Source organism: Tauraco erythrolophus, chromosome 2 (genome assembly GCF_009769465.1).
Source record: "Tauraco erythrolophus isolate bTauEry1 chromosome 2, bTauEry1.pri, whole genome shotgun sequence".
NCBI lineage: Eukaryota > Metazoa > Chordata > Aves > Musophagiformes > Musophagidae > Tauraco > Tauraco erythrolophus.
Window position 1 is genome coordinate 1,943,839 of NC_141466.1, and position 25,477 is coordinate 1,969,315.

Sequence of the window (25,477 nt, forward strand, 5' to 3'; positions counted from 1 at the left end):
CCTTCCAGTGCCTAAAGGGGCTACAGGAAAGCTGGAGAGGGACTTTTTACAAGGGTGTGTAGTGACAGGACACGGGGCAATGGATTTAAATTGAAAGAGGGGAGATTTAGATTGGATCTAAGGAAGAAATTCTTCACTCAGAGGGTGGTGAGGCACTGGCACAGGTTGCCCAGAGAAGCTGTAGATGCCCCATCCCTGGAAGTGTTCCAGGCCAGGTTGGATGAGGCTTTGGGCAACCTGGTGTAGTGGAGGGTGTCCCTGCCCATGGCAGGGGGGTTGGAACTGGATGATCTTTGAGGTCCCTTCCAACTCAAACCATCCTATGATTCTAAATTAATGTGACACCTGAGAAGCACAAAAGTGTAAATTTCTAATAGGAAGCAGACATGGGTGCTATGCAACAGCCCCTCGAAGCATTGTCTTTACATGGTTCATGAGGCACTTGTGCAAAATCTAGAAGCACAAGTGAAAAACTGGTCAGTTTGGCAAAATATCAATGACCGTGCCCGCCAGTAGTTTGCTTCTTGCAGAATCTGAAAGGTAAACGTGACGTTCTTCCGGCATGAAACAATCACTAAAAACAATGCAGGTCTTGGACAAAAGTGAACATGATCCAGAGCGTTCGTTTGGCAGATCACTCAGCTTTAATACATTTTGTGGCACATCTAGGAAATTTTTAAAAACACATATTACCATATTCCAAAAAAAAAAACCCAAAAGCCCAACAACTCCCCAAAATATTACTCTTAAAAGTTAAACATATGTACATACAGTTACAAAAAGGAGCAAGTTGCTCCACGAGTTCCAGTTACAGTAACAAAACATAGATGTGTTTGCTGAGATGACTGTGTGACGTCATTATCCGAATCCCTGCGAGCCAAGGAAGTCCGTTACTTAAAACCAACACAAGATTTGCCACGTTCAACATGTTTAGTTATTACAACTCTTGCCTATTCACAAGGAATTCCACATATCCTCTACTCCGTGACTACAAAGTGTTGCAATGTATTTACACTTTGAAGTTGAAGCCACAGTGTAAAAGGGGCTTTAGGTGTTAAGACATTTTTCTATCTGGTACCACCACGCAGTGTCCTTACCACACCAGTTAGAGGGAAAAACTGCTCTTTTTGCCAGTGTGGTGCTGGCCATTCTCTGCACTGCTCTGGAGGATTTCACTACACCGCTCCAGCAAGTCCAGGCTCAAACGCCAGAAGTGTGTTTCCAGACGTAGTGTCCTACTGGGCCGGGGTGCTCCGACGTGGGAAGAGCTGGGGTGGCCTCAGGACCCGGCAGGGCTGCAGCCAGCCCATGCAGAACTGCGAGGTGCAGCCCACCTCTTGGGTAGCTTTCGCAGCCGTGGTTTTAATATGAGATCCACCTCCCATACGCGATGCTAAGAGATGCCAGGAGAGATGCCCTAAGCCTGGCATCAGTGCAGGCCTTTAACAAACGGCCAGCCAGGGCAGCAGAGCCCAATGCTGGCCTGGGTTTGTTTGCAGAGAGGCTTGGGAGTGGAAGGAAAGGAAGGAAGGGGACCACGACTAGCCCAGGCTGCACTTAACTACACTGCAAACTATGTAAGACTTTAAAACAGGGATTGAGCCCTGCCATTTTCTTTTTCCCCCAATTACTTACTTCTCATCGGTACTGTTAAGGTATCCTTAACATAAATGTAAACTCAAATAAGACAATACTGCTGATTTTCTCTGTCTACGCCAATAAATATACTTGGGCCTGAAGAAACCAAAATGTCTGGGATCTTCGGCGTTTCCAGTGGGACCTTACGATCACCTGAATAGTTCCCTACTTTACTTTTTCTCTGCCTGAGCTCCAAACCCTAAGCATCAGCTTTCTTGTCAGGGCCTATGTCTGTCCGACTCCACTTGAGCATTTCCAGTGCTCCTCTTTGCATCAGCCAAGGAAAAAGTTGCTAAATGAGTAACACATCTACGCAAGACAACTACCAACCTTCTCTGTCTCACGCAGAAGGCAGATGCTGTATGTGCTGACAAATCTGGGTGGTCTATTAAATGAAAAGGCAAATTACAAAAACTCCTGTAATTAGACCAAAATGCTACCTTCATCCACTTGGATAAATTTCCTCAGGCTCCAGTGAGACCATTTAACACGGACAGCCAGTCAAAGCTTCGAGGCAGCTGCTTCTCCCTTTAGACACAACAAAACCACCTCCAAAAGACTTTAGACCCAGATATGTATCATCAACCTTACTGAGGCCACCTACCTCCAGAGGAAGCCTTTTTTCTTCTTTTTTTTTCCCTAAAAAAAAGATATCCTGGGCACTCTCCTAGCCTAGCTGTGTTGCTCCAGAGGGATAGCTGTACAATAAACGAAACTTCTCTTCCATTGAATCCCCATCCTCTCCCAGCCAAATTGTTGGAGAATTTACACGTTTTGTCAACAGACCATGGTCACTCTAAGCCAATGCTTGTTTTCTTTTCGCCAAGTTTACAGGACTTCAGTTTGCATTTGTTTTGAATACATTTTAGAAATAAGTTGGAGAGGTGTCTAAGTTGGAGATGTACTGAAAATCATTTGAGCAGCAGATACTATTGACATAGCATCTCCGTAGTTCTGCAGATCCCCTAACAAACGTTAGGAGAAGAACTTACTGTGTTACAGCAAATGGAGGAACTAAGCAGCCAAGGATGGCAAAAACTCAGTCTCCAAGTTCTTGGGCTAAAACATCCTGAATGAACTTCAGAGTACGCTGGTACAGGAAAGCATCCTTCCTCTTTGGCTTACAAATATTTAGATGATTCACATCCACTGGAATAAGGTCTCCGATTCCTAACTCTGGAAGAGGGAGAAAAAAAAAGAAGAAAAAAACCTGCTGAAGTTGGTAAGATCACCTTGACTGAAAAGCACATCTTGCATTAGCAATTTCTCAAAAGCAGCTTCTCCTGTCTTCAGTTTGTTTTGTCTTCATTATTTTTAACACGTTAAAGCACCAGCACACACTGTCACAGTCAGACAGAGCCACACGTTGCTACAAAAGCCACACTGGTAAACCTAAACCATTAGGTCAGAGCTCTCCCACCTTCATCTGGAATACACACACGGACATTTCTCCATACGGACAACTGTGAAGAATCAAAATGTCATTTACCAGCACCTGACAGCAAAGTCCTGACTGAAGATTAAGCATCGACATGAGAAGGGACAGGGTTTAATCTAGGGTGTCCCGACTCTGATCACCACTAATTGCCCATATTTCTTCTCAAATACTTTGATGTGGAGATTAAAAATGGGACTGGGATGAACCTGAAGTATGCCACTACGCACATTTCAAGAGAAACGAAGAATTTACATTGCTTAATTTCCGAATACAAGTATTCCATTTTCAGCTACTGATTTTGAGGCACACCACTGCATCTTCTCTTTCCAACAGCTACCACCACCAGTGAACTTTCCAGTTAGGATGCTGTGACTGCCACATGCCAGTTTATTGTTCACTCTCGAGAAATACTTCATTTTGCCTGAACTCTGTATCTTTAGCCATGTAAAAGGAGAGCAGTGCAGGATGAAGGTGCCCAAGCAAGCATGTAAGAAACAGCGAGCAGGCTGCTTGTCAGCCCGGGGCTTGAGCAAAACAAGGGGTGCTGAACCATCAGGTCCCCTCCAAAGGCTTCCCAGAGAGCCCACGTGCTGTACTGTGTGTCATGTCCAGAGGAGGAGAAACATGCTGCAAAACTGTAAGTGCACAGTGTTTGTTTGGGCACTCTGTTATCCAGCCCTCTCTTTCATTTTATTTTGTTAAATCACACAAAAATGAACGCTCAGTTTTTCCGTCCTTGCACCATTTTCGCACACAATTGCTTCTTGAGGACACAGGCTGAGAAAACCCTGCTAAACACCGACTCTGGAAAACAGGGATGTGCAGCCTGCCTTTTTCAGAGCGACTGACATGGTGTTTAACCTCGTGGATTCAGCTGGTGGAAACCCTGACCTGAAACCCAGCAAAGCAATGGTTTCTGTTCAAGGCCTTACAGGTACACTGGGCAGTGCAGTAGAGGGGTTTTGCTCCAGGAAAACCTGAAAATATCAGACTTGAAACAATGTTCTGAGTTGAACACCTATAAACAGAGCAAGAAAAAGAACTGTCTAGTGTTCCCTTCTCCTCCAAACGGCAAAAAGATGGAGGGAAGCCTTCAGGAGGCAAACTCTTACTGCTTGAGTACCTGAGACGTGGAAGATAAAGGACTCTTAACACTGAAAACCAGCTTTGTGACTTTTTCCTTCCATTAGCAGTTTGCTAATTGTCTCTCTTATTTTTTAAAGGAGGAAATAGCTGGAATTTGCAGGAGCTTCTGCAACACCATTCAAAACCTACCTATGCAAGGATAAACAACAGTTTTAATTACAAAGAAAAGGACTACAACAATGTAACATCAGACCAGGGTCTACTCTGCTTTTTTCAATCAGCAAGTGTTACTCACATTTAGAAAAATCAAAATAAACAATTGCTGTTCTAAGATATAAATGTGGCTGTCTCTGACCTCAAGCGGGGAGATGGCAGTTCAAACTCAGCCAGAAGTTTAAACAAAAAAAACCCCACAACATACCAGATGTATTTTCTAGGTCTTTCCACCATAGCATCTATAATCCTTCCTCATTATTGACGTTTACGTGAACATATACAAAAATCAAATAAATTAAATGGCTATTTGACTTACTTGCTGACTCCAGAGGCACGACGTGCAGTTTTATCATGCTGCCTAGGTGTATTGGTAAGGTTTCTGCAAAACTCAGCACTGAAAATTTCTTATCTTTGGCAAAAGACAGGAAGTCATCATTCAACTCTTTAAGGGCAGAAGAATCTGAGAAAGAGCAACATGATTTTTGCAGTGTTATCTTGAACGTAAGATTACAGCCTTTGTCTGGCAAGGCTGCGTTCCTAAAGAGATCATAGAATCATAGACTCATGGAATGGTTTGGGTTGGAAGGGACCTCAAAGATCATCCAGTTCCAACCCCCCTGCCATGGGCAGGGACACCCTCCACTACACCAGGTTGCCCAAAGCCTCATCCAACCTGGCCTTGAACACTTCCCGGGATGGGGCAGCCACAACTTCTCTGGGCAACCTGTGCCAGTGCCTCACCACCCTCTGAGTGAAGAATTTCTTCCTTAGATCCAGTCTAAATCTCCCCTCTTTCAGTTTAAAGCCATTGCCCCGTGTCCTATCACTACATGCCCTTGGAAAAAGTCCCTCTCCAGCTTTCCTGTAGGCCCCCTGTAAGTACTGGAAGGCTGCTGGAAAAATTAATACTCCAGTAGAAGGAGTAGCATTTTGTTTGTAACCCCTTTTTCCAGCTATCAGATGCAACAATTGTTTATTTCTGCATAGCATGACATTTGTCTAGGAGATCAGAATCTCAAGTACAGCAGCACATGCTGAGTTACAACATTCCTAAATGGCCCAAACTACCCTCTATAAACCTGTTCTCACTCCCCTTTCTCCCCCCTCACCTCTGCCATCGAATGAAACAGTCACTCGGAATTACTGACAGTAATTCAACAGACAACCCAAAACACAAGAAGGGGGTTTGTTGGTTTCATCCAGCTTTTTCTGACAGCACAATAAAAAACCCAACGTGAACAGATCAGCACAGATCCCCGCTGCCAACGGGAGCCCAGCGAGCGTACCCTTGCTGAGCTCTTTAACCTCCGCAGACGGAAAGAGCAGATATCTGGCATTTATAGAATACTCAGCCAGCTGGGAACCATGGTGAGGCACGCTGTAAAATATGATTCCTCTGGTGTTGTTTACAATTTTATCCATTTCTGGATTCTTGGAAGCTTCCACCAGCATCTTTTTGACTAGAAGACCTGGCAACAGAAACGGAATTAATGGAGGAATTTAAACCACTGTGAAAATAACGATCATGCTGTATTACCCATGAAACAACCAACCATATTCTTGCCTCAGCTGATTAGTCCTTAGTTTGTCAAATATGTAAGACTAAGTTGGAAAAAAAAAAAACCCAAACCAAACCTGAGGAGGCATTTAAATAAAATGTCAATGAGTGACGCAAATCCAATCTTGGTTTGCTTTAAGTGTTGCTATTGACATTTACTATACGCATGATCACAGAGAAGATTTGGCCTCTCATTTCCCATCTACATGAATTTCAACTCATTGATTTTGTGGTTTTAAATCAACACAGCAAAAACAAACAGGAATAAAAATCCTTGAAAACGTACGTGCTACTGAATATAATGCATTAAGAAAGTAGAAATCTATTTTGCATTTTTAGATCTTTGCAAATTTTTTAAATAAACTGTTCTGAATAATTGTGTTTCAGACTGAATTTGGCCAGCAGATTTAAGAGCAGATAACTATTTTATATCAGAGAGGTGATGTGCTTACCACCCATGCTATGTGACACCCACACCAGGGGTCTGTCTCCAATCCCAGCAGCTCTGAGCTTGTCGAGAAGCTCGTTGCTCCTGTAAGCAATAGACTTCCTGCAGAGAAAAACCAGACACAAGTATGATGAAGCACGACAGGTTAAAAGGTAACATGAAAACAGAATGAATTTTCAGTGCTGCAGGTTTATGAAAGTGAATTGGGTACACAAAAAAGGAATTAATTATTGTTGCTACATTGAAAAATGCCAAAAACTTTTGTAAGGTTGAGTTAACAGCGACACAACAGGAATTGAGGTAAATTCAGTTTCTTAATCTTGCTAGAAAGCTTTATTTAAATTTCACTCACCACTCATTTCCTTTAGCTTTAGTTCCACAAATCTCTTTATGGGTTTTTAGAGAATTGCACTTACACATTGTAATAAAATTATGTTTTCATTTTATGAAAGCATCATCAACGCAGAAGGAACTTTATTCCCTGAAACAAGAATACACCTAATGTCTGACAAAAATGTACTTTGCTAAATGATGCTCGAAACGTGGAGCAAAGTACAGGAAATTAATAACTAAGAGTATGATGAATCAACACATTCAAAAACGACAGATAGTGCCTGTTATACTTTCCAGACACCAATCTCCAAATGCTTTGAAGTGGAACAGTATAGAAGTGTAATAATTTCCACTTCATAAACGAAAAGAAAACAAAACCAATGCCAATTCCCAGTCCAAGGCTGGAAGTACAACATCGTTACTGGTTGCAGAGTCACGTGAATCAAACAGGGAAGCCTCCTGGATAATGGAAACTTCAGGATGCTGGTGCAAGCACTGTGCAAAGTCTAATTTCACTTCATCTCTGCTGGTTCTCATCGGTCTCACTGCAAATTGCTTTTCTAAAAATGATACTCAGACGTGTCTTTTCAGCTGAACAACAGGCTTTGCTGTAGCTGAGGGACGTAACAATTCTTTTTTGAAACACTGAACGAGCGTATACGCGTAGAGCAATCCTAAAATTGTGGTTCTACTGCTCCAGCTTTGTTCCTGCTACCTAAAAATACCTTATTTTGCATTTTTTATTAACCATCTCAAATGATAAAATAATCAAATACTACGCTTGGGTGACTATAAATAGTAGGTAATGTAATTTGCCATTTTGTAATGAAAAAGACATGATCTTAAAACAAACAAATGTTTATTTATTTTTCAAGTTTTCTTCCATTTTACTTAGTCCAGGCAGACACAGGAAAAAAATTCTCCTCTAGAGGTAACCACCTACATGTTTTTTACTATTATTGTTCTGCCTAATTTCAAACAGACATATTAACAGCCATGTCTTCCTTATTTTTTCCTTGCTTACATGCTTTCTTTAATGCAATAATGACATCGATCCTTTATATATCCATAGGGAGAAGGGATTGAAAAAGGACCAAGTTCCCAGTCTATTATACACATGCTGAAGTTTTTTCTGCCCTTCTCAAAACATAACTTTCAGGTTCCTAACCTGGGAGGAGTCCTGCACATGCCTTCATTGAAGGACACAGTGTGACCCTACCAGACTAGTTACATCCTTAAGAATCTGCAGAAGTGTTTGAAGGACTCGGATTAGGGTGTGACTCAAAGATCACTGAACTCAATCACTAAGCCTAATATCCATTCAAGCCGAATAATCTTTACAGGCTCAAAGTATTTTTGTTTTTTAGAAGGAACGTGTCTGGAGGCAGCATCTTTCTCTGACCCACCTGGCTCATGATCAGTAAAAACCACAATTCCTCTGACACAGGGAATTGCACTATGTGACCAAATCAGACACAGTTGCTGTATTTCACCCATTAAAGGTTTAAATGAATCTCTTTCCAGGGATTATCACTTCTTGAATCAAATTATAGGCTTCATTTGATCATGAGTAAAAAGTCACAGTACGGTGAATTTTTTGCTATGCTTACAAGACAATATTGGGTCATTTTAAGTTTGAGAAATATTGCCTTTAAGATATAAATATAATATCTACATTACCAATAGTGCAATTTAGTGTCTCCCCTGAACATGAAGAGACTGTAAGAATTTAGGAAGTTGCCACAAGTACTTGTCCATGAAGCTAAAAAGCTCAAGTCTACCACGACTGTACTTAACCTTTCTCCAAACTTGATTTTCAAATCCAAGAGGAAAAGTTAAACGCACTGTTTCACACCAGGTGACCCCAAGGATCAGCTTTCAGGTGTCCCTTCTGCCTCCCCCCCAAAGTGCAGACAATTTGCTTGTTACCTGTGAGCCTCAACAGGACATTTTGCTTTCCAGTCACTCAACTGGGTGTCATATTCCACAGATATGATCCTGAGGGCGGGACAGTCTGAAGCCAGCCATGTCTAAATTAAAGAAAAATAAAACTTATAATCCAAGTGCTTACACTCTTGCAAGCAAATAATCAGCAGTAGAGCAAAGATGTTAACTGTGAGGACAATATCAAGCAAGATTTCTGCTCTTCAGTTGATTCTCAAATAAAACTTACCCCTAGACTATTATTCTTCTACTACATGCTGGCGAACTCTAGCCTGTTCCCTAGCCACAAAGCAGGCAAAGGATGCAGATGGATTACTAACTCGTGCATTCCTGGCTCCCTCTCCTGGTGAAACAAGAATTACTAAGATTATCAACGGAACTGATCGACTTCTACAGAGATACTTCGGTTCTTACACCAATGGGAGTTGCTTGAAGCAGTAATTACTTATTTACCAACAATATTTAAGTAGCAATCTGCAAAAATTGAGGTACTCAGACACCTATGTAAGAAAAAATACTTAATTTAAAATGTAATTTTATGTATTTTTTCCTCAGCAATAACATTCCATCAAAAAAAAAAAAAGAAAAAAGATAGCATGAGGAAAGCAGCCATTGCTTCCTCTTTCACTAGCAGTAGAAGGATGTTGAGATCACTAAATTTAGCAGGGATTTTCCATTGCAAGAACAACCTGTTCAAAATTTCAGCTCACTAGCAAAAATATATCAGGAACTTGCAAAGTGCTACTTGACCAACAGATGACAAGTCACTGGATACAACAAAGACAACTGGCAGACAGTTGAAATCCAGATCCTCTGGACAGCTCTCATTAGTGAGAAGACAGCAGCTGCCTATGAAAATGTTGTTGTCTTTTCACCTTTGGCCAGCACTGGGTGTAGTCCTCTTCCCCTTCGGCAGCCTTTTTATCCGCACGCCCATCAAGGTCTTGCTGGCGCCAGGTTTTAAACGCTGCTCCCAAAAGACCATGAACAAAAAGGACGTCTGCTCTGATGGGCTGACTGATACAGAAAAAGGAATTTTTAAGAGATGCATGGGATATATTCTTTCAGCAAGTTAAATTTACACAGAACTTTTAACCTTAAGGATGCCAAAATGCCATTTTTAACACTATATGTGATTTCTTATCTTACAGACAACGTTTCATGATATTTGATGGTATTTCGAAGAGGATACTCAGAACAAGACAAAAAAAAAAAAAGGGATCCACCTAGAAGAGAGAGAGAGCTGCATCCAAAGCAGTGTGGGCAGCAGGGCGAGGGAGGGGATTCTGCCCCTCTGCTCTGCTCTCATGAGACCCCACCTAAAATACTGTGTTCAGCTCTGGAGTCCCCAGCACAAGAAGGACATGGAGCTGCTGGAGCGGGTCCAGAGGAGGCCACAAAGATGATCCGAGGGCTGGAGCACCTCTGCTCTGGAGATAGGCTGAGAGAGTTGGGGCTGTTCAGCCTGGAGAAGAGAAGGCTCCGGGGGGATCTTATTGCAGCCTTCCAGTACTTAAAGGGGGCTACAGGAAAGCTGGGGAGGGACTTTTTCCAAGGACATGTAGTGACAGGACAAGGGGCAATGGCTTTAAACTGAAAGAGGGCAGATTTAGATTGGATATAAGAAAGAAATTTTTCACTCAGAGGGTGGTGAGGCACTGGCACAGGTTGCCCAGAGAAGTTGTGGCTTCCCCATCCCTGGAAGCGTTCAGGGCCAGGTTGGATGAGGCTTTGGGCAACCTGGTGTAGTGGAGGGTGTCCCTGCCCATGGCAGGGGGGTTGGAACTAGATGATCTTTGAGGTCCCTTCCAACCTGAACCATTCTGTGATTCTATGGTTCTATACTGTCAATGCAGCTTGGTAGTCCCAGCTTTGATCATCAAATTGGATCTTCGCTGTAACCTAACACCAATGACCCAGGGAACAGTTGCTACCAAGTGACATCCTACCTTGGAGACTACATCAGTCCCACGCACACAACCACCACTAAAAGAAGCTGAAGCTGTAAATTTACTGCATCTTAGGCCTATGTGTGCTGCTGCCAACAGAGTAATTACAAGGCTTTGTATCCCAAGACAGACAGTGCGAAGGTTAAAGGGCTGCAACACCTACAAAACAGTAATTCATCTCATGGTTTGTGTTCAGATTTTTCCATGCAGCAGATGTTCTGGAAAAGGTTATTTGAGATGCTGTTACTTGACAAATTAGGGATTTGAAAGAGCTGATGTGATGCAGAGCCCTTATTACATATAAATTCTTATTAATCTAGCATTTATTATGCTGTAGTTGAAGAGGAAGTAAATATTTTAACATGCTAACTAACATACTACAACTAATTAACTAACAACTACGCAGCTTTCATGACTACAGAAGTCCGAGCACTTCTGTTCTCCTATTTAAAAACCTAAATTCAGTCCTCTCAACCCACCAAAGAACAGGAGGAACAGGTGACATGAGTATACCAGCACTCTGATGTCAACTCTTCCAGAGTTTTGTAACAGAGCAGTGTAGTGAGTAACTCAAAGCACAGCACGCACAGAAGTATCTCCTCCTGCTTTACCTGCTACGATACTGTGGATGTAGGATGTAAACACCATCTGGATACTTTTCTTGCACCGTGTCTCTGTCCAGGTTAGCCAAAGCTCTGGATGCATGAGAAGACTGAATGACATGTGGGGATTTCATTGCCTCAGCAAGCACAGAAACCCAGCCTACATCAAAAAAAATAAAGCGACACGTTAACTAATTAGAAACATCACCCAAAAGAACTCATAAACATCACCCTTCGAAACAGATTTGTGAAAACAGATGTTAAAGCTTAAGAATGGTAATATCGAACCAAATTATTTCAGTCCATTCTCTACTGCAGGAAAGCCAATGCCAGATAAGCAAAACTTCCAAAATTCAGAAATCCACAGCGGTGAGAAGGCCATGAGCTAAAGCTCAGTCAAGAAGCAAACAGCAATGGAAGTCGTGGAAAAACAAAAGAATAAAACAATAAGCTTTTTGAAGCTTCGTAAATCTTCAGCAACCACGACGCTTGGTGGCAAGATTTAGTTTGGTCATGCACTGTACGGGTTAAATATTTATTTTTATATATATATTTATTTGTTCTGCCTCTTGATAATTTAATCTACAAGAACGTTTGGCCTTGTGTTACCAGAAACAGCAGATGACCGTTCACTCTTTGCCTTCTCTATGTCAGCGAGGATTTTGTAAGTCTCCACCATATTCTCCTTCAGTTGCTCTTCCAAATTTAGCATCTTAGTGTAGTTATCTGTTCTTTCTACCACAGCCATTCTAAATTGTTCATCACCCTCACAGGCTTTCCCTGTGCCTTTGCTACTTCTCCTTTTTGCAACAGGCATATTAAATATAAGGCAGACAGCAGCTCGGATGTATACAACAGCATACTGGTATTTTCCATTCTTCTTTTTATTGCTCTCCTAATAAAACAGTGGGAATTATTTATTCAGTACACAACTAGAAGGAACAATTTGGTTCTGATATTAGGAGTGTATCAAACGAATTCGCAGAATTACCAGCCTAACATGAAACAAGGGAGGGTGGGGAGGCACGTTTCATTTTATTCCAAAAGGTCAGGACTGCAAGCTGGTCTGTTCCTTTATGACACTAAAACACGGTCAATACAAAAAATAAATTAACCTACAAGTCAGGTGATCTGTAAGAGTAGGAAACTGAAAAGTAATTTGAACCAAACATGAACCAAGTCCAAATTTTCACCATCAGACTTACAATACGTCTGTAGCACTGAGATGTATTGGTTAGACAGCACAAAGGAGTTTTAAATCAATCAAACTGTCTACATTTTTTTAATGTAAAAAACCACACCCCCCCCCCCATACGCCCCCACCAAATATAAAACCCACGCCCATGCCACGGTCCGCTGCGTTTTAGGAAAGCGTTGAATCCTCTGAAAATTCTGCAGCAGAAATGTGATGCTCAGGCTGCTTGCACTTCTTTCCTTTTACCTGCCCGTACTATGGAGGAATGCAGACCTTCGTCCAAAGCCATGTTTCCAATAATGCGGATGATGTTCCGTTGTATTTTTGCTGAATCTTTACGCAGCTGGTATATCCTCTGCAGGAGCTGAAGGCCTCCTTTAGCTTCAATTTTATCACAGTGAGAAGAAACCTAGCATTACACAGCAAATACATGGCAATAAGCAGGTGTTCTGAAAAAGGTTATTTGAGATGCTGTTACTTGACAAATTAGGGATTTGAAAGAGCTGATGTGACGCAGAGCCCTTACTGCACAGAAATTCTTATTAATCTAGAATTTATTATGCTGTAGTTGAAGAGGAAGTAAATATTTTAACATGCTAAAATGCATGATTTCTATGGATTTACAACCCAAAAAGTGCTGAGTAGCATCACTCTGCTCTCCTCTACACCTGAAGGAGATGCAATTGCTCTCCACTTGGCACAATCCAATTCCAACTAAAGTGCAAGAGTCTGAACAGGACAATTGTCTGAATTTTCAAAGCACTGTCTCAACCAGAGCTACATGTCTTGCTGCTCACAACCTAAAATGCCATCACTATAATCCCTTCTCTTTGAAATACAAAGGAATTTCTACTTTCCAAGTAGCACTACTATCATTATTGATCCTAAGGGCAACAATAGGCTCTAGTCTAAGCAGATGAATATGCGCTAATCAGTTGCAGCGTCAACTCCTGATATTGGCCAAACGCTTGTAACTTGAACATGTTGTCTCTAGTGCTTAAAAACGTGAGGTAGTCACGGAACTGCTGATGTCCTCAAGTCTGTGGCTTTCAACAGACAGAGACACATTTGGAATGAGTACAGTCACAACTTGTTTAAACTGAAAATCTAGAATATAACAAATTCTAAACTGAGTCAGAATTTCTATGTCTATGGAAGATATGAAAGGTGCACTGGCAAACTGCACTTTATCCATCCCTACTACCAATAACAATTTGTATTGTCAACACTATAGGATCATGGACTGGTTTGGGTTGGAAGGGACCTCAAAGATCATCCAGTTCCAACTCCCCTGCCATGGGCAGGGACACCCTCCACTACACCAGGTTGCCCAAAGTCTCACCCAACCTGGCCGTGAACACTTCCAGGGATGGGGCAGCCACAACTTCTCTGGGCAACCTGTTCTAGGTTTCTGAGCAATTAAGTGCACGCTAAAGAGCGCAGCAATAGAAATCCAGAAGAATCATTGTTACATAAAATCCTCCACTCTCTTAATCTGTTTCTGCAAAGAACACACTGGTGCTGGGAAGATGCACTGCATTAGCTACATGCAATGCAATATTCTGCCCAACGGCAGTGACCCTTGAAGGAGGGACCTTTGTGAACAGCCAAGGTTTGCATTTCATTCTGGCTTGGGATCAGAGTGAATTCGTGAGGCTACTTTACTTTCTGGAAACCTCCACTAGACTTAGATTAAGAGTCGTAAGAAGAGACTGCTTGTAAGCTCTCTGAACTTATGTACACCATCTCACACAAATCCACACATACTTTGCACCGAGGATGTCACATCATCAGTATCTTGCTTCCTGAGAAGCTGAAGTGGAAACACTGGTTCCCCATGGTATCTATCTCGAATGAGTTTGAGTGCCAGTGGGAGTTACCCCTACACAGAAGAGGCTTGTTAAAGCCATCTGGACTTCAGGCATTCTCTGCTGCTTTTCTGTCAGAGCTGCCTCTTTTACTTCTTGAAAGACTTATACGGGCATATTACAGGGGAACTTATATGGGCTAATTAGGAACAGCAACAGGACTTGCAGCCTTCCAGTACCTAAAGGGGGATACAGGAAAGCTGGAGAGGGACTTTTTACAAGGGTGTGTAGTGACAGGACAAGGGGCAATGGCTTTAAACTGAAAGAGGGGAGATTTAGATTGGATAGAAGGAAGAAATTTTTCACTCAGAGGGTGGTGAGGCACTGGCACAGGGTGCCCAGAGAAGTTGTAGCTGCCCCATCCCTGGAAGTGTTCAAGGCCAGGTTGGATGAGGCTTTGGGCAACCTGGTGTAGTGGAGGGTGTCCCTGCCCATGGCAGGGGGGTTGGAACTGGATGATCTTTGAGGTCCCTTCCAACCGAAACCATTCTGTGATTCTATGACTTACACACACCTCCCACGAGAAAAAACGAGTTTGTTATCCTGCCTTCTAGCTCACACCAGTCTCAGTTGCCTGAACATCCCTACAAGTGAGGGGTAGGAGACAAGGAAATGGCAACTCCTTTGCAATACGAGAAAGCATTAGAAAGGAACGTTTATAAATGTAGCTTTTTGGTTACAGTTTAAAGGACAGATTACCTTAGAATGCTGCACTAAAGCCTGCAAGCAAAAGAGTTCCACTGTCTCTGAAGGGATTTTACTCAATGTTTCACAGTATGGAAGTCCATTTCCTCCAAAACACCATAAGCCTCCCTGAAATGAGAATCAGTAAAAATTATACCACATTCCAAATGGCTACATAAAATAAGCATTTCTAAACTAAAACATTAAGAGTGTAATGATCTATAGAAATTGCTATAAGGAGCACACAGCGTGCATGCGTTTTTCAAAATGTACAAATTACACAACAGTACACCATAAAAATATCTACTATTTTTAACTGAAAATATTAAATAGATTTTCAGTCAGTAGCCTCCATAGTCTATTAACTTCAAAACATACAACGAAGGGGGAAAATGTAGGATTTTCATTTTACTCCTGAACATCTTCTTTTAAGATTGTTTGCTTCAGCAAAAAAACAGCAATAATCAGATTGCATCTGGACTTCACAGTTGCAAAAACGAGAAGAGGAGGAAAAAAATGTCTTCAACACTTCATACAGTTCCCAAAGACCAGTGTGTCTCAATCATGCAGTGGGAAGATTGGCATAACCTCAAAGAAGAGCAGTTTTCTAGAACACTGTGATTAGCAAAATGCCTCCAAGTGTGCTGTCTTACCAGAGCTCCTCTTGCTTTGAAAACGATAAAGGAGTCACAGTGTAAAAATATTCCACATAATTGTGTCACAGGAAACAAAGAGTTATTGCACTCCGAAATCTCTAAATAAAGCCTACCAGGCATCATTGTTAAAATCTGACAGTAATTTTTACTATTGCACTGTACAAAAAAAATAGTAATCACCAATTTAAAAAATCACCACTTTTTAATAAAAAAATAAAATGCACAAGAGATAGTGGATGACACTGGCACTGCAATTATTATTTTTAAGCAATTACAGCACTTTAAATGACATTCCTAAAGCCACTTAGGAATTTGTTGGACAGATAGAGCTGAAGAATTCCTAAGTTCCAAGTCCAAACAGACCCCTACACTATTCCAATTCTGGTTTTGGCAACACTGATCTGTTACAGAGAGGCATTTCCACGTGATATAAGAGTTTATTTAAGGTGTACTAACAATTTCACAACTTCACAGTCTGCTAGTAAGACTCAACAGAAGTTTAATCATCTCAACAGTAGAAGAACACTCAGACAATGTAAGATGAAATGTGAAAAACCATTTGATTAGCACTGCAAGGGGAAGGAAATGTTCTGGACGAAATGTTGAAATATCCACTTTATGGGAAGTCTTGTACGTAAGACAGTCTGTATCATGGAATTGTAGAATATTTTAGGTTGGAAAAGACCTTTAAGACCATCGAGTCCAACCGTTAACCCAACACTGCCAAGCCCACCACTAAACCATGTCCCTAAGCACCACATCTACAGGTCTTTTAAACACCTCCAGGGACAGTGACTCAATCACTGCCCTGGGCAGCCTGTTCCAATGCTTGACAGCACTTTCGGTGAAGAAATTTTTCCTAATATCCAATCTAAACCTCCCCTGGTGCAACTTGAGGCCGTTTCCTCTTGTCTTATTGCTTGTTACTTGGGAGAAAAGACCAACACTAACAAGAGATTTTACTTACGCTGTACGTCACAAAGTCTCTGTATTTTTCTTCCTCTTACAATGCTCAAAAATATGAAAATAGGTTTGTATGTGAGCTCTGCAGGAACAAAGAACCCAAACAGTTCTGTTCTGCAGGTGGGAACTCACCCTTTGTGCAGCAAGAGTCTGACTACTTTCACGTAAAGCAAGAGATGTGAAGTACTGGACACACGGATCAAGACCAGTCTGAGGTAAAGATACTAACAACATGCGAAGTTCATCTTCTATGGCGTAATCCTGTGACAAGTAAGCACAAATAGCTTTTAGTTCTGCTCAAAGCATGAAGCAAACACAGCAAAGAAAGATCTGAAATAATGGAATCAGTCATATTAATAAGGCCATAAAATATGAACCCTGGACTCGAGTGCTTTGCAACTTTGGTTTAATAGTTACACCTGTAAAGACTTTGGAGACTCACAATTCTAAAACCACCAATTAAGTGATGAGAAGTAAGCTTTAAAGTTCATATTTCGGTGGTCTTGTTCTACTAGGTCCAGAAGGGCAAAATTAAAACCAGTTTCTCTTGGCATAGGAAGCTGAAAAGTTCACCCTTACCAACACAGCAATTTTGGTGCTCCATTAAAATGAACGTATAAACTACTTGTAAAAAACACAGGAAACACTTCTTTTAAGCTTTTCTCTTCAAAACATTCATGTAGATGTTCATTTAATAATCCAGAGTAGGTGACAGGAAAATAGATTCAACAAAGTAATCTTATTTGCCCACAGTCATGGAACTTGCAGTCATTCTAATCCTTGCTACAATCAGAGATGGAAACACATCTGATGTGCAGAGCAGCACTTGCTGCCACCATCACTTGCTTCAACTTCCGAAGCAGCAGATTGGGACGTTTTAGCTTCAATCCCCCAGCAATCACACTGCTGTAAAAATCAAGTACATACACGACCATATGCTAGTAGACTTTTAGTACTTCACGGCTGACAGGTACAGATCCACCATCACGTTAACATTACAAAGATAAGGAACCAACAAGTGAGAATATCACTGCAAATCAAAGCTGGTTTTCAGCGTTTTGTTGGTTAAGACATACAGGTACTCTCTGACAGGGACTTTTGCCAGCATTCACTCTGTTAGCATCACAAAAACCCTCTCATATGATGTTTTGTGTGACAATCCTACTTATTGAAGAAGCTGATATGATGACATGATTGCTCAAACCATCATATATACACACACACTCACTCTCTTACTATTAACATAAAGCCAAAACAAGGTCAAATCTATCCCATACGGATTTGTTGGTACCCAAAAGCTGGCAACAGAGGTGGGGCCTACAGCAGGCCTAAAATATAAAGAAAATAAGGCTGGCAGATCTTACTGCAAGTAAAGAAGATGAGGAAGAGCCACATCTCTACCTCACAGTCTCCGGAGCCATTTGGGAATTTAAGACAGATTACTTAAAACTGTTCCAGATGTTACATATTTGCTTATCCAATTAATTCTCAGTTACTGTACCAAGGCATTAGTTAAAATCATATCTAATGAATTTTCTGTTGGAATACTATTCAATTAAACCTTCCAAGCACTGTCATAACTGAAGTTAAATAAAAGTTAATAGTAGTAACAGTAAAGGTCATCTCCAAACACTCTGTATAACTCCTAAATTCACACGTAAGGAGATTAAGATGTCAAAAGGAGAAGACACAGTAGAATTTTTGGTGAAAGACAGTGGGTATGCCTACCTAAGTGATGCAGTGTGTTGGAGGAATTTTTCCAGGCAGCAAACCTGCCTTGCATCTGCACTTGGGAGTCACGTGGCACACTCAGAATGGTTTCCCTACTCACAGAATCAAGGTTTAAGCTGCATGCCAGAGCACCATCTAGAGCAACACGCCAGCAGTCAGGATGGAAAGGCCTCCAAGAGAGCTCTCCATGCAAAACATTCTGCCAGTATCACCAAAGCAATCTGGGATGGCTTAATATAAGACTGCTACGCATTGCCAGTTAGGTATAGACAGGCAGCACTGGCATCAGACTGGTATCTGGCTCAAACTTCACCGCTGGTAAATGTGTAATGTGGACATACAGTCTGAGAACAACCACTGATCAACTCTCCATCCTTACTTCTTTCCATCACGCCATTCACTAACGCAGATATACCCCAGAGGTACATCACTACCTTATAGTTCTGTATTTTGATCTTAATTTTACTACTCGTTCGTTACTTCAGAGCTCCACTTTAGAACGGTTACCAACAAAGAAAACACCAAAAACAAACAAGCAAGCAAAAATCCTCTAATACCAACTTTTCCTTTACTTACGTTCTTTATTTTTGGCAATGGTGGCGGAGGCAGGAAAAAGCGGAGGTCGACATCTTTGGATCGAGCCAAACCTATAGCAGTCCTTTGATCACAGGTTTGGGCAACTGTACCATACTGGTAGTCTGTGGTACAAGAACTTCAGTGTTAGGGTTCAAACTAACCTTAAACATTTCATTTGGTTTTAAATGTAGTTTCTGGTCTACTTTGTTAATGTACTTGAAAACAGAACCAGCTCTCTGCAATCTACTTAAATGAGCTCTGATTTTGTAATCACAAATTCCAAAAGACAGATACTGTAGTTGTTAGACCAGCATTATACTCAACTGAAATACACCTGGCCACTGACTATTTGTTATAGACTAGTTTGATGAAGGTCCTCGGATAGAAGTTGAACACAATCAGAAGGAAGTGTTCAGCATTGCCACTGTAAAAAGAGTACAAGGACTACAAACCCAAACCTAATCCTCTGGGCTTGAGTTAAAATTTGAAAGGCATGGGCACATAAATATTTTTTTTCTGCATACCCCCTTCCCTACAGAGCCTCACAAAAACCATGGCCAAAACTAGTGATTTTGTTAGCAGTCCCAAAAGAAAAGCCAAGGCACTAATGAACACGAACTGCTCTCCCACACCATGGTAGGGGCTGCAAGTCTCTGGTGGAGAAACAGAGAGGTCCACGCTGCAGCTACACGCTCTGTATCAGGGTATTAGGAAAGAACTGCTTGAAATGTAAATAAAATTTCCACATTTTAAACCGAATTTCAGAGGCTATTTATTCTCCTTGCAGCTACCAGCCTTCTTTCATGTTGGTAGCAGGCTCGCAACAGCTAACTGAGACTGTGGCCCATTTCTGGGATGAATGAGGCGACATCAGCACACGTTACCATGCCAGTGACTGTTGTTTGCCAGGTCTTGCACCGCCTGCAGTCGCACCTCTTTGTCTTCTGACCGACTTCTCTTTAAGAGGAGCCATAAGGCACATTCATGATCTTCTCCATCAAACGTACTGAATTGTTCTTTCACCAGGAAACAAATAAAACCCAACTTATTATTAATGAGCATTTTAGCACTCACATTTCTGTTTGTTAATTTAAAAAATCTGTTTCTTTTAATATTTGAATATTAGTCATTAACAGTAATTTACAGGGTAATGTTTTAATAATAAATTAGTACAATAAACAATGACAGAAAGGCATTAGTAAAATACTGATCCTTAAATTGTTTTGATTCATTTTAGTGGCACCCAGTTGATATTTCATTTATATGTTACACACACACCCCCTGGCTGGCACTTACCAACCAGAATTGCCGGCTTCCAGCAGGAGCTGGAAATGATTATCAACTCTTGAGGCTCTGACCTTGAACAATTAATTTCATAGCACCACAGTGGAGGTACATATTGTTAAAACTGTTTAACAGATAGTTAAATGAGAACAGATAGTACATCTCAGGAGCACAGTTTCTTGGATGAATTGAAATTCTTGTTTTAAATTACTCTAAAAAGCAGTGACACAGTTACAAAAAAGACCAGGCTGCTTTCAGTCAATATTGGCAATTCTGATGAAAGCATAACATACTTTTCTAAAATGAAATTTTGAGAGTATTTCATCCCCCAAACATCTTTTTGTACACAAAACTGGTATCAAATATTAATCTGGCATCTTAAGCTTCAAATCTCTTCTGAAAGCAGAAAAAAAATCTCAAATCTCTTCTTAACCACCAATTTCACTAACTTTAAGAAAAGGAATGGTTTTAACACATAGAAAAGATACTAATATTCTATATTAATACAGAAAACTATAGTAATATTACCATCGTTTCAAACACAAAAGAACATGTTAAGCTTGTAAGAAAAAACATTTTACTTTCTAAAAGGCTTGTGTTTTACTATTCAAAAATAATAACGACAGAAAAGCCAGACTTTCAATACGTACCATTAAAGGGTCTCCGGAAAATTTTAGCTTCCGTTTCTAGAATTTTCCTCACTGCTTTATGGATTTCTTTTCTGGCTTGGTATGTGATCCCTACGAGAGTACTTTTTGATTACTGGAAGTCTGAAAGACAGTTCTATTACGTTATTTTTCATAGCTATATATGAAATATATACACACACAGATACACATATGGAAACACACATATAGAACTACCTCATATATAGAGAACTGTATGTATAGAACTGTCTTAAAAAAACACCCACCAGCTTAAAATAAATTTGGTGACACTGTGAAGAATCTTATTTTTGTAACAGATGTCAGGAAATATATCTTTCCTTACATAAGAGTGACTTCCAGAAACATTCTATACTCTTCAAATTCTGTTTTTAGAACTCAAACAATTATGGATCTTACCTTGATAGTCACTTGGATTTAGAGCAGCTGTACGTATGTATACATAGGATTTAAGTTTTTCTTGATGTATAGCTTGAGTATCGATTTGCAGTAACTTCTTTAAGGACAGGACTTCATACGTAATGAATACGAAACCTCTTTAAATAAAAGAAAACTGCATATGAATATTAATTTGAAAAAATTATGATGGCAAGAACATGTTAACAATCACTTTGGTATATACCGTCCAGATTTTAACATAAAATTGCCTGTAGATTATTTTAATTTAGCAAAGTAGAAAAAAGACTCTAAAATACTTAAAATAAGTAATGACTATCAGAAAATATGCTTCAAAACTATATTCTACCATGTCTAAGGGTCCCCTGATATCGTCACATTTTTTGAAAGATACATGAATTAAAATTTTAACTGTATACATAGGTTACATACATGCTTGTCAGTTACAACTTACCCAAGTATAAGCGATCCAGTAACCTTTGCGATTTTTCCTTGAAAAAATGAAAAAATCATGTCAAAGCGAGTTGTGTGCATCACCTCAATATAAACACAGTCAGAATTTGATTACCAGACAGTAAGAATTTCAGCCATTAAGAGTAAGCTTTTTAAAATTTTTCTATTGCTGTCTGGTTTTCAGGAAATCATTACCTAAATTAGAAACAGAGAAAACATTAATTGATTAGAACTTCCTGCTCTCCTAAGTAAGATGATAAAACATGTACCCTGCCAGTGCTGTTTACTTGGAGTACTGCTACCTACCAATTACATCCATTGCTCAGCTGCAGGAGTCAACAGTAAACTTTCTCTGCCTGCATCACTAGCATCCATGTGGAACTCCACACCATTTTGAGGATTTAACATTGTCTTACACGACGTGGATATGTCTTCAATGTATGCATACAGGAGTATGTATGTTCATAGAATCACAGAGTCATGGAATGGTTTGGGTTGGAAGGGACCTCAAAGATCATCCAGTTCCAACCCCCCTGCCATGGGCAGGGACACCCTCCACTACACCAGGTTGCCCAAAGCCTCATCCAGCCTGGCCTTGAACACTGCCAGGGATGGGGCAGCCACAACTTCTCTGGGCAACCTGTTCCAGTGCCTCACCACCCTCACAGTGAAGAATTTCTTCCTCATATCCAATCTAAATCTGCCCTCTTTCAGTTTAAAGCCATTGCCCCTTGTCCTGTCACTACACACCCTTGTAAAAAGTCCCTCTCCAGCTTTCCTGTAGCCCCTTTAGGTACTGGAAGGCTGCAGTAAGATCCCCCCGGAGCCTTCTCTTCTCCAGGCTGAACAGCCCAACTCTCTCAGCCTGTTCTTTGAAAAGTCCTGCAGAAAAAGTATTTTTAAAATAATTGCATTGAATCTAATTTATAAAGGAAATAGCTGAATAAACACCTGCTGAATAAATGCCACCTGCAACAATTTCCTTTTTGAGTCTAAGGGTTCCTGTCACATTTCAGCTCCTTCATCTGGACAAAGCTGAGCTGATTATCTGGATGTCAGGATCTCAATAGAGGAACCCAGTGGAACATATCTCACCTATCACAAGTAACTTCTTTGCCTCAGCATGAACTGGAAGATTTGCCCTACAACCACCACCCCCAGGTTCTGTCTTTGGGAGACCATAAGAATTCAGGCATGTAGACAGAAGGCGGCTATACGGTGAAGAAATTACTGGCAGAAAAGTTTGAAAAGGCAAAAAAATGCAATGCTTCCTGCAGAGCACAAACAGAAATATCCTATCTTTTAGTGCTCAAAAATAAACTTTGGAATGGTAAGAATCGTCATTCCATACAGAATGCAGGAAAGAAAGCAGAGACCAAGCAGGGAAGACTGCAGAACTAATATCAGTAAATAAAGAGAAAGAAACAATTGAAACAAACTTTATTCAAATTTTTATGTTTATGGATGTAATTGTTCCATGACTCTAGAGGTTAAAAATAAAAAAAAAATCAGATACAAAACAGAGTTTAAGATAGTTTAATGAGATTGCACCTGGGAGGGACCCTCATCTCATGTTCCAATCCCAGATAATCTGCTGGTGTTATTTTACATATCACTATGTAAAGCCAGGTCCGAAACAGATATCCCCTTTAGGCAAATAAAAGCTTTTGATCAGAAAGTATTCATGGATTTAGATCTTTCATATCATTCCATTATGCACGGTGTCGTAACAACACAGATTTTTCCTTTTTATTTACACCTCAGATCAATACTTACTGATAACATTCCATGGTAGGTGTGGTTTTGCAGCTGGACCAGAAGATCCTATTTGTCTATAGCAAAATACACAGTGAGCAGCCACTGACATTCTGTATATTAAAAAAAAAAAAGAAGAAAAAGTAATGATTTGAGAATTACAGCAGAAAACCTGCAGCAATTTTTTTTTCCATTTTTTTTACAGCAAAAGTCATGATTTACAGCAAAGGTCACAATAAACCATATTTATGTCATTTCACTCCATATAAAACACTCTAATTAAAGAAGTCTATAAACTCACTTTAATAGTCTGCATTTCGACTACAAGAAAAGTTTAAAGCCATTTTTCATACAATTATGTGTTACACCACTATCTAATATATTTAACAAATTATTATGTTAGAAATACAGGCATCCTTATTAAACACCAAATTAAGTCTGTACCACCACAATGACAACTAACTCAAAATGATAACGTGTCACACGTGCAAATCTTGATCAGCAAATCTGGTCTTGAAATACGAGAGCCCCTGATATTCTTGAATTTAAAGTAATCTCTACAGACCAAAAAAAGAGCTTCTGTTGCTTTTAATGTAAGCATCCAACGTCCCTAAACAAGGGGATTTTTTTGTCTCCTTCCATTAATACGCCTTTCCTCTTTTCCTGTTTCCCCTAAATTCTAATTTTTCCCTGTTCTCTTGCTTGTGTTTGGGAGACGTTGGGAAAATATCAGCATGACCCCAGCGCTGCCGCAATGACAACCCACAACTCTTGAACTTGTGTCATTCCAGCACTGTGTTTCCCCATTCGCTTCCAACGGAACATGACACTGTCTTTTCCAACACTAATCATCAGTCCCCTGGAGACACTTCCTCTGCCTCCAACTCTCTGTCTAAGCCATGGCAGTTCTTTTACTATCTTTATTCACAGTGTCCACATTTATCTTTCTACCTAACCACTGTCTGTAACTGCAATAAACACATTCAGTGACAGCAGGTGCGATAATTCCCTGAATCATAGAATCATGGAATGGTTAGGGTTGGAAGGGACTTCAAAGATCATCCAGTTCCAAAGCCCCTGCCATGGGCAGGGACACCCTCCACTACACCAGGTTGCCCAAAGCCTCATCCAACCTGGCCTTGAACACTGCCAGGGATGGGGCAGCCACAGCTTCTCTGGGCAACCTGTGCCAGTGCCTCACCACCCTCACAGTGAAAAATTTCTTCCTTAGATCCAATCTAAATCTGCCCTCTTTCAGTTTAAATCCATTGCCCCTTGTCCTGTCACTACATGTCCTTGTAAAAAGTCCCTCTCCAGCTTTCCTGTAGCCCCTTTAGGTACTGGAAGGCTGCAATAAGATCCCCCCGGAGCCTTCTCTTCTCCAGGCTGAACAGCCCCAACTCTCTCAGCCTGGCTCCATAGCAGAGGTGCTCCAGCCCTCAGATCATCTTCGTGGCCTCCTCTGGACCCGCTCCAGCAGCTCCATAATTGAATTAAACGTATATTTAATGTATACTTAATGTATATTAAATGCATACATAATTCTTTAAATGAATTCCAAATTCCCTGCAAACACGAGAGGCGAGAGTGAGTACCATTCTTCTGTTGCCAGAACACCGCTGCCTCGCAACTAGGGTACATTTTTTTAAAATAATTACAATTTTAGGCAACGCAGCACCCAAACGCCCAGCGAGCAAAGCCGGGACAACTCTGCGCCTCTTTCCAAAGGGGAAAAACCCATCTGTCACCTTCTACCGGCTCGCACGGAGCCGCTGAGGCCTGAGGCACCGCTGGTATTTCGGGGGGGGGTTTAACAAGCGCGGGCTGCCCCGGGGCCGCTCCCCTCCGCGCCGCTCGGCAGGCCGGGACCGGGATCGGGGCGCCAGCGCAGCGCGGCAGGCACGCTCGCCGCTGCGGGCTCCCGCAGCCCGGGGGGACTTCGATACCGAGGCCGTTAAAATGATAATAAGCACTAACCCGGGAGAGCTCCCCGCGAACTCTCTGAGGGAAGCAAACGCCCCGCTGAGGCCCCCGCCCAC

At 41.1% G+C, this 25,477-nt stretch overlaps 1 protein-coding gene across 4 annotated transcripts; it reads right to left on the reverse strand.

The window, feature by feature from the left end:
* Positions 1-1,582: 1,582 nt before the first annotated feature.
* Positions 1,583-25,477, reverse strand: SERAC1 (serine active site containing 1). 4 transcript variants are annotated; one of them, XM_086631192.1, is made up of 17 exons: positions 25,416-25,477; positions 23,460-23,551; positions 21,685-21,721; positions 21,234-21,370; positions 20,820-20,909; positions 19,770-19,901; positions 18,886-19,007; positions 16,711-16,839; positions 14,975-15,088; positions 12,681-12,816; positions 11,222-11,372; positions 9,537-9,678; positions 8,647-8,747; positions 6,389-6,486; positions 5,665-5,847; positions 4,695-4,838; positions 1,583-2,814 (listed from the first exon to the last, which is right to left on the reverse strand). In XM_086631192.1, exons 2-17 carry the CDS (start codon positions 23,548-23,550, stop codon positions 2,678-2,680), a joined length of 1,944 nt encoding a protein of 647 aa, XP_086487318.1. In that variant the 5' UTR covers position 23,551; positions 25,416-25,477; the 3' UTR covers positions 1,583-2,677. The 4 variants fall into 4 exon arrangements, with proteins under 4 accessions (XP_086487318.1, XP_086487317.1, XP_086487320.1 ...); XM_086631191.1 differs by having other exon boundaries at positions 12,654-12,816; XM_086631194.1 differs by lacking the exon at positions 25,416-25,477 and adding an exon at positions 24,133-24,148 and having other exon boundaries at positions 12,654-12,816; positions 23,460-23,555.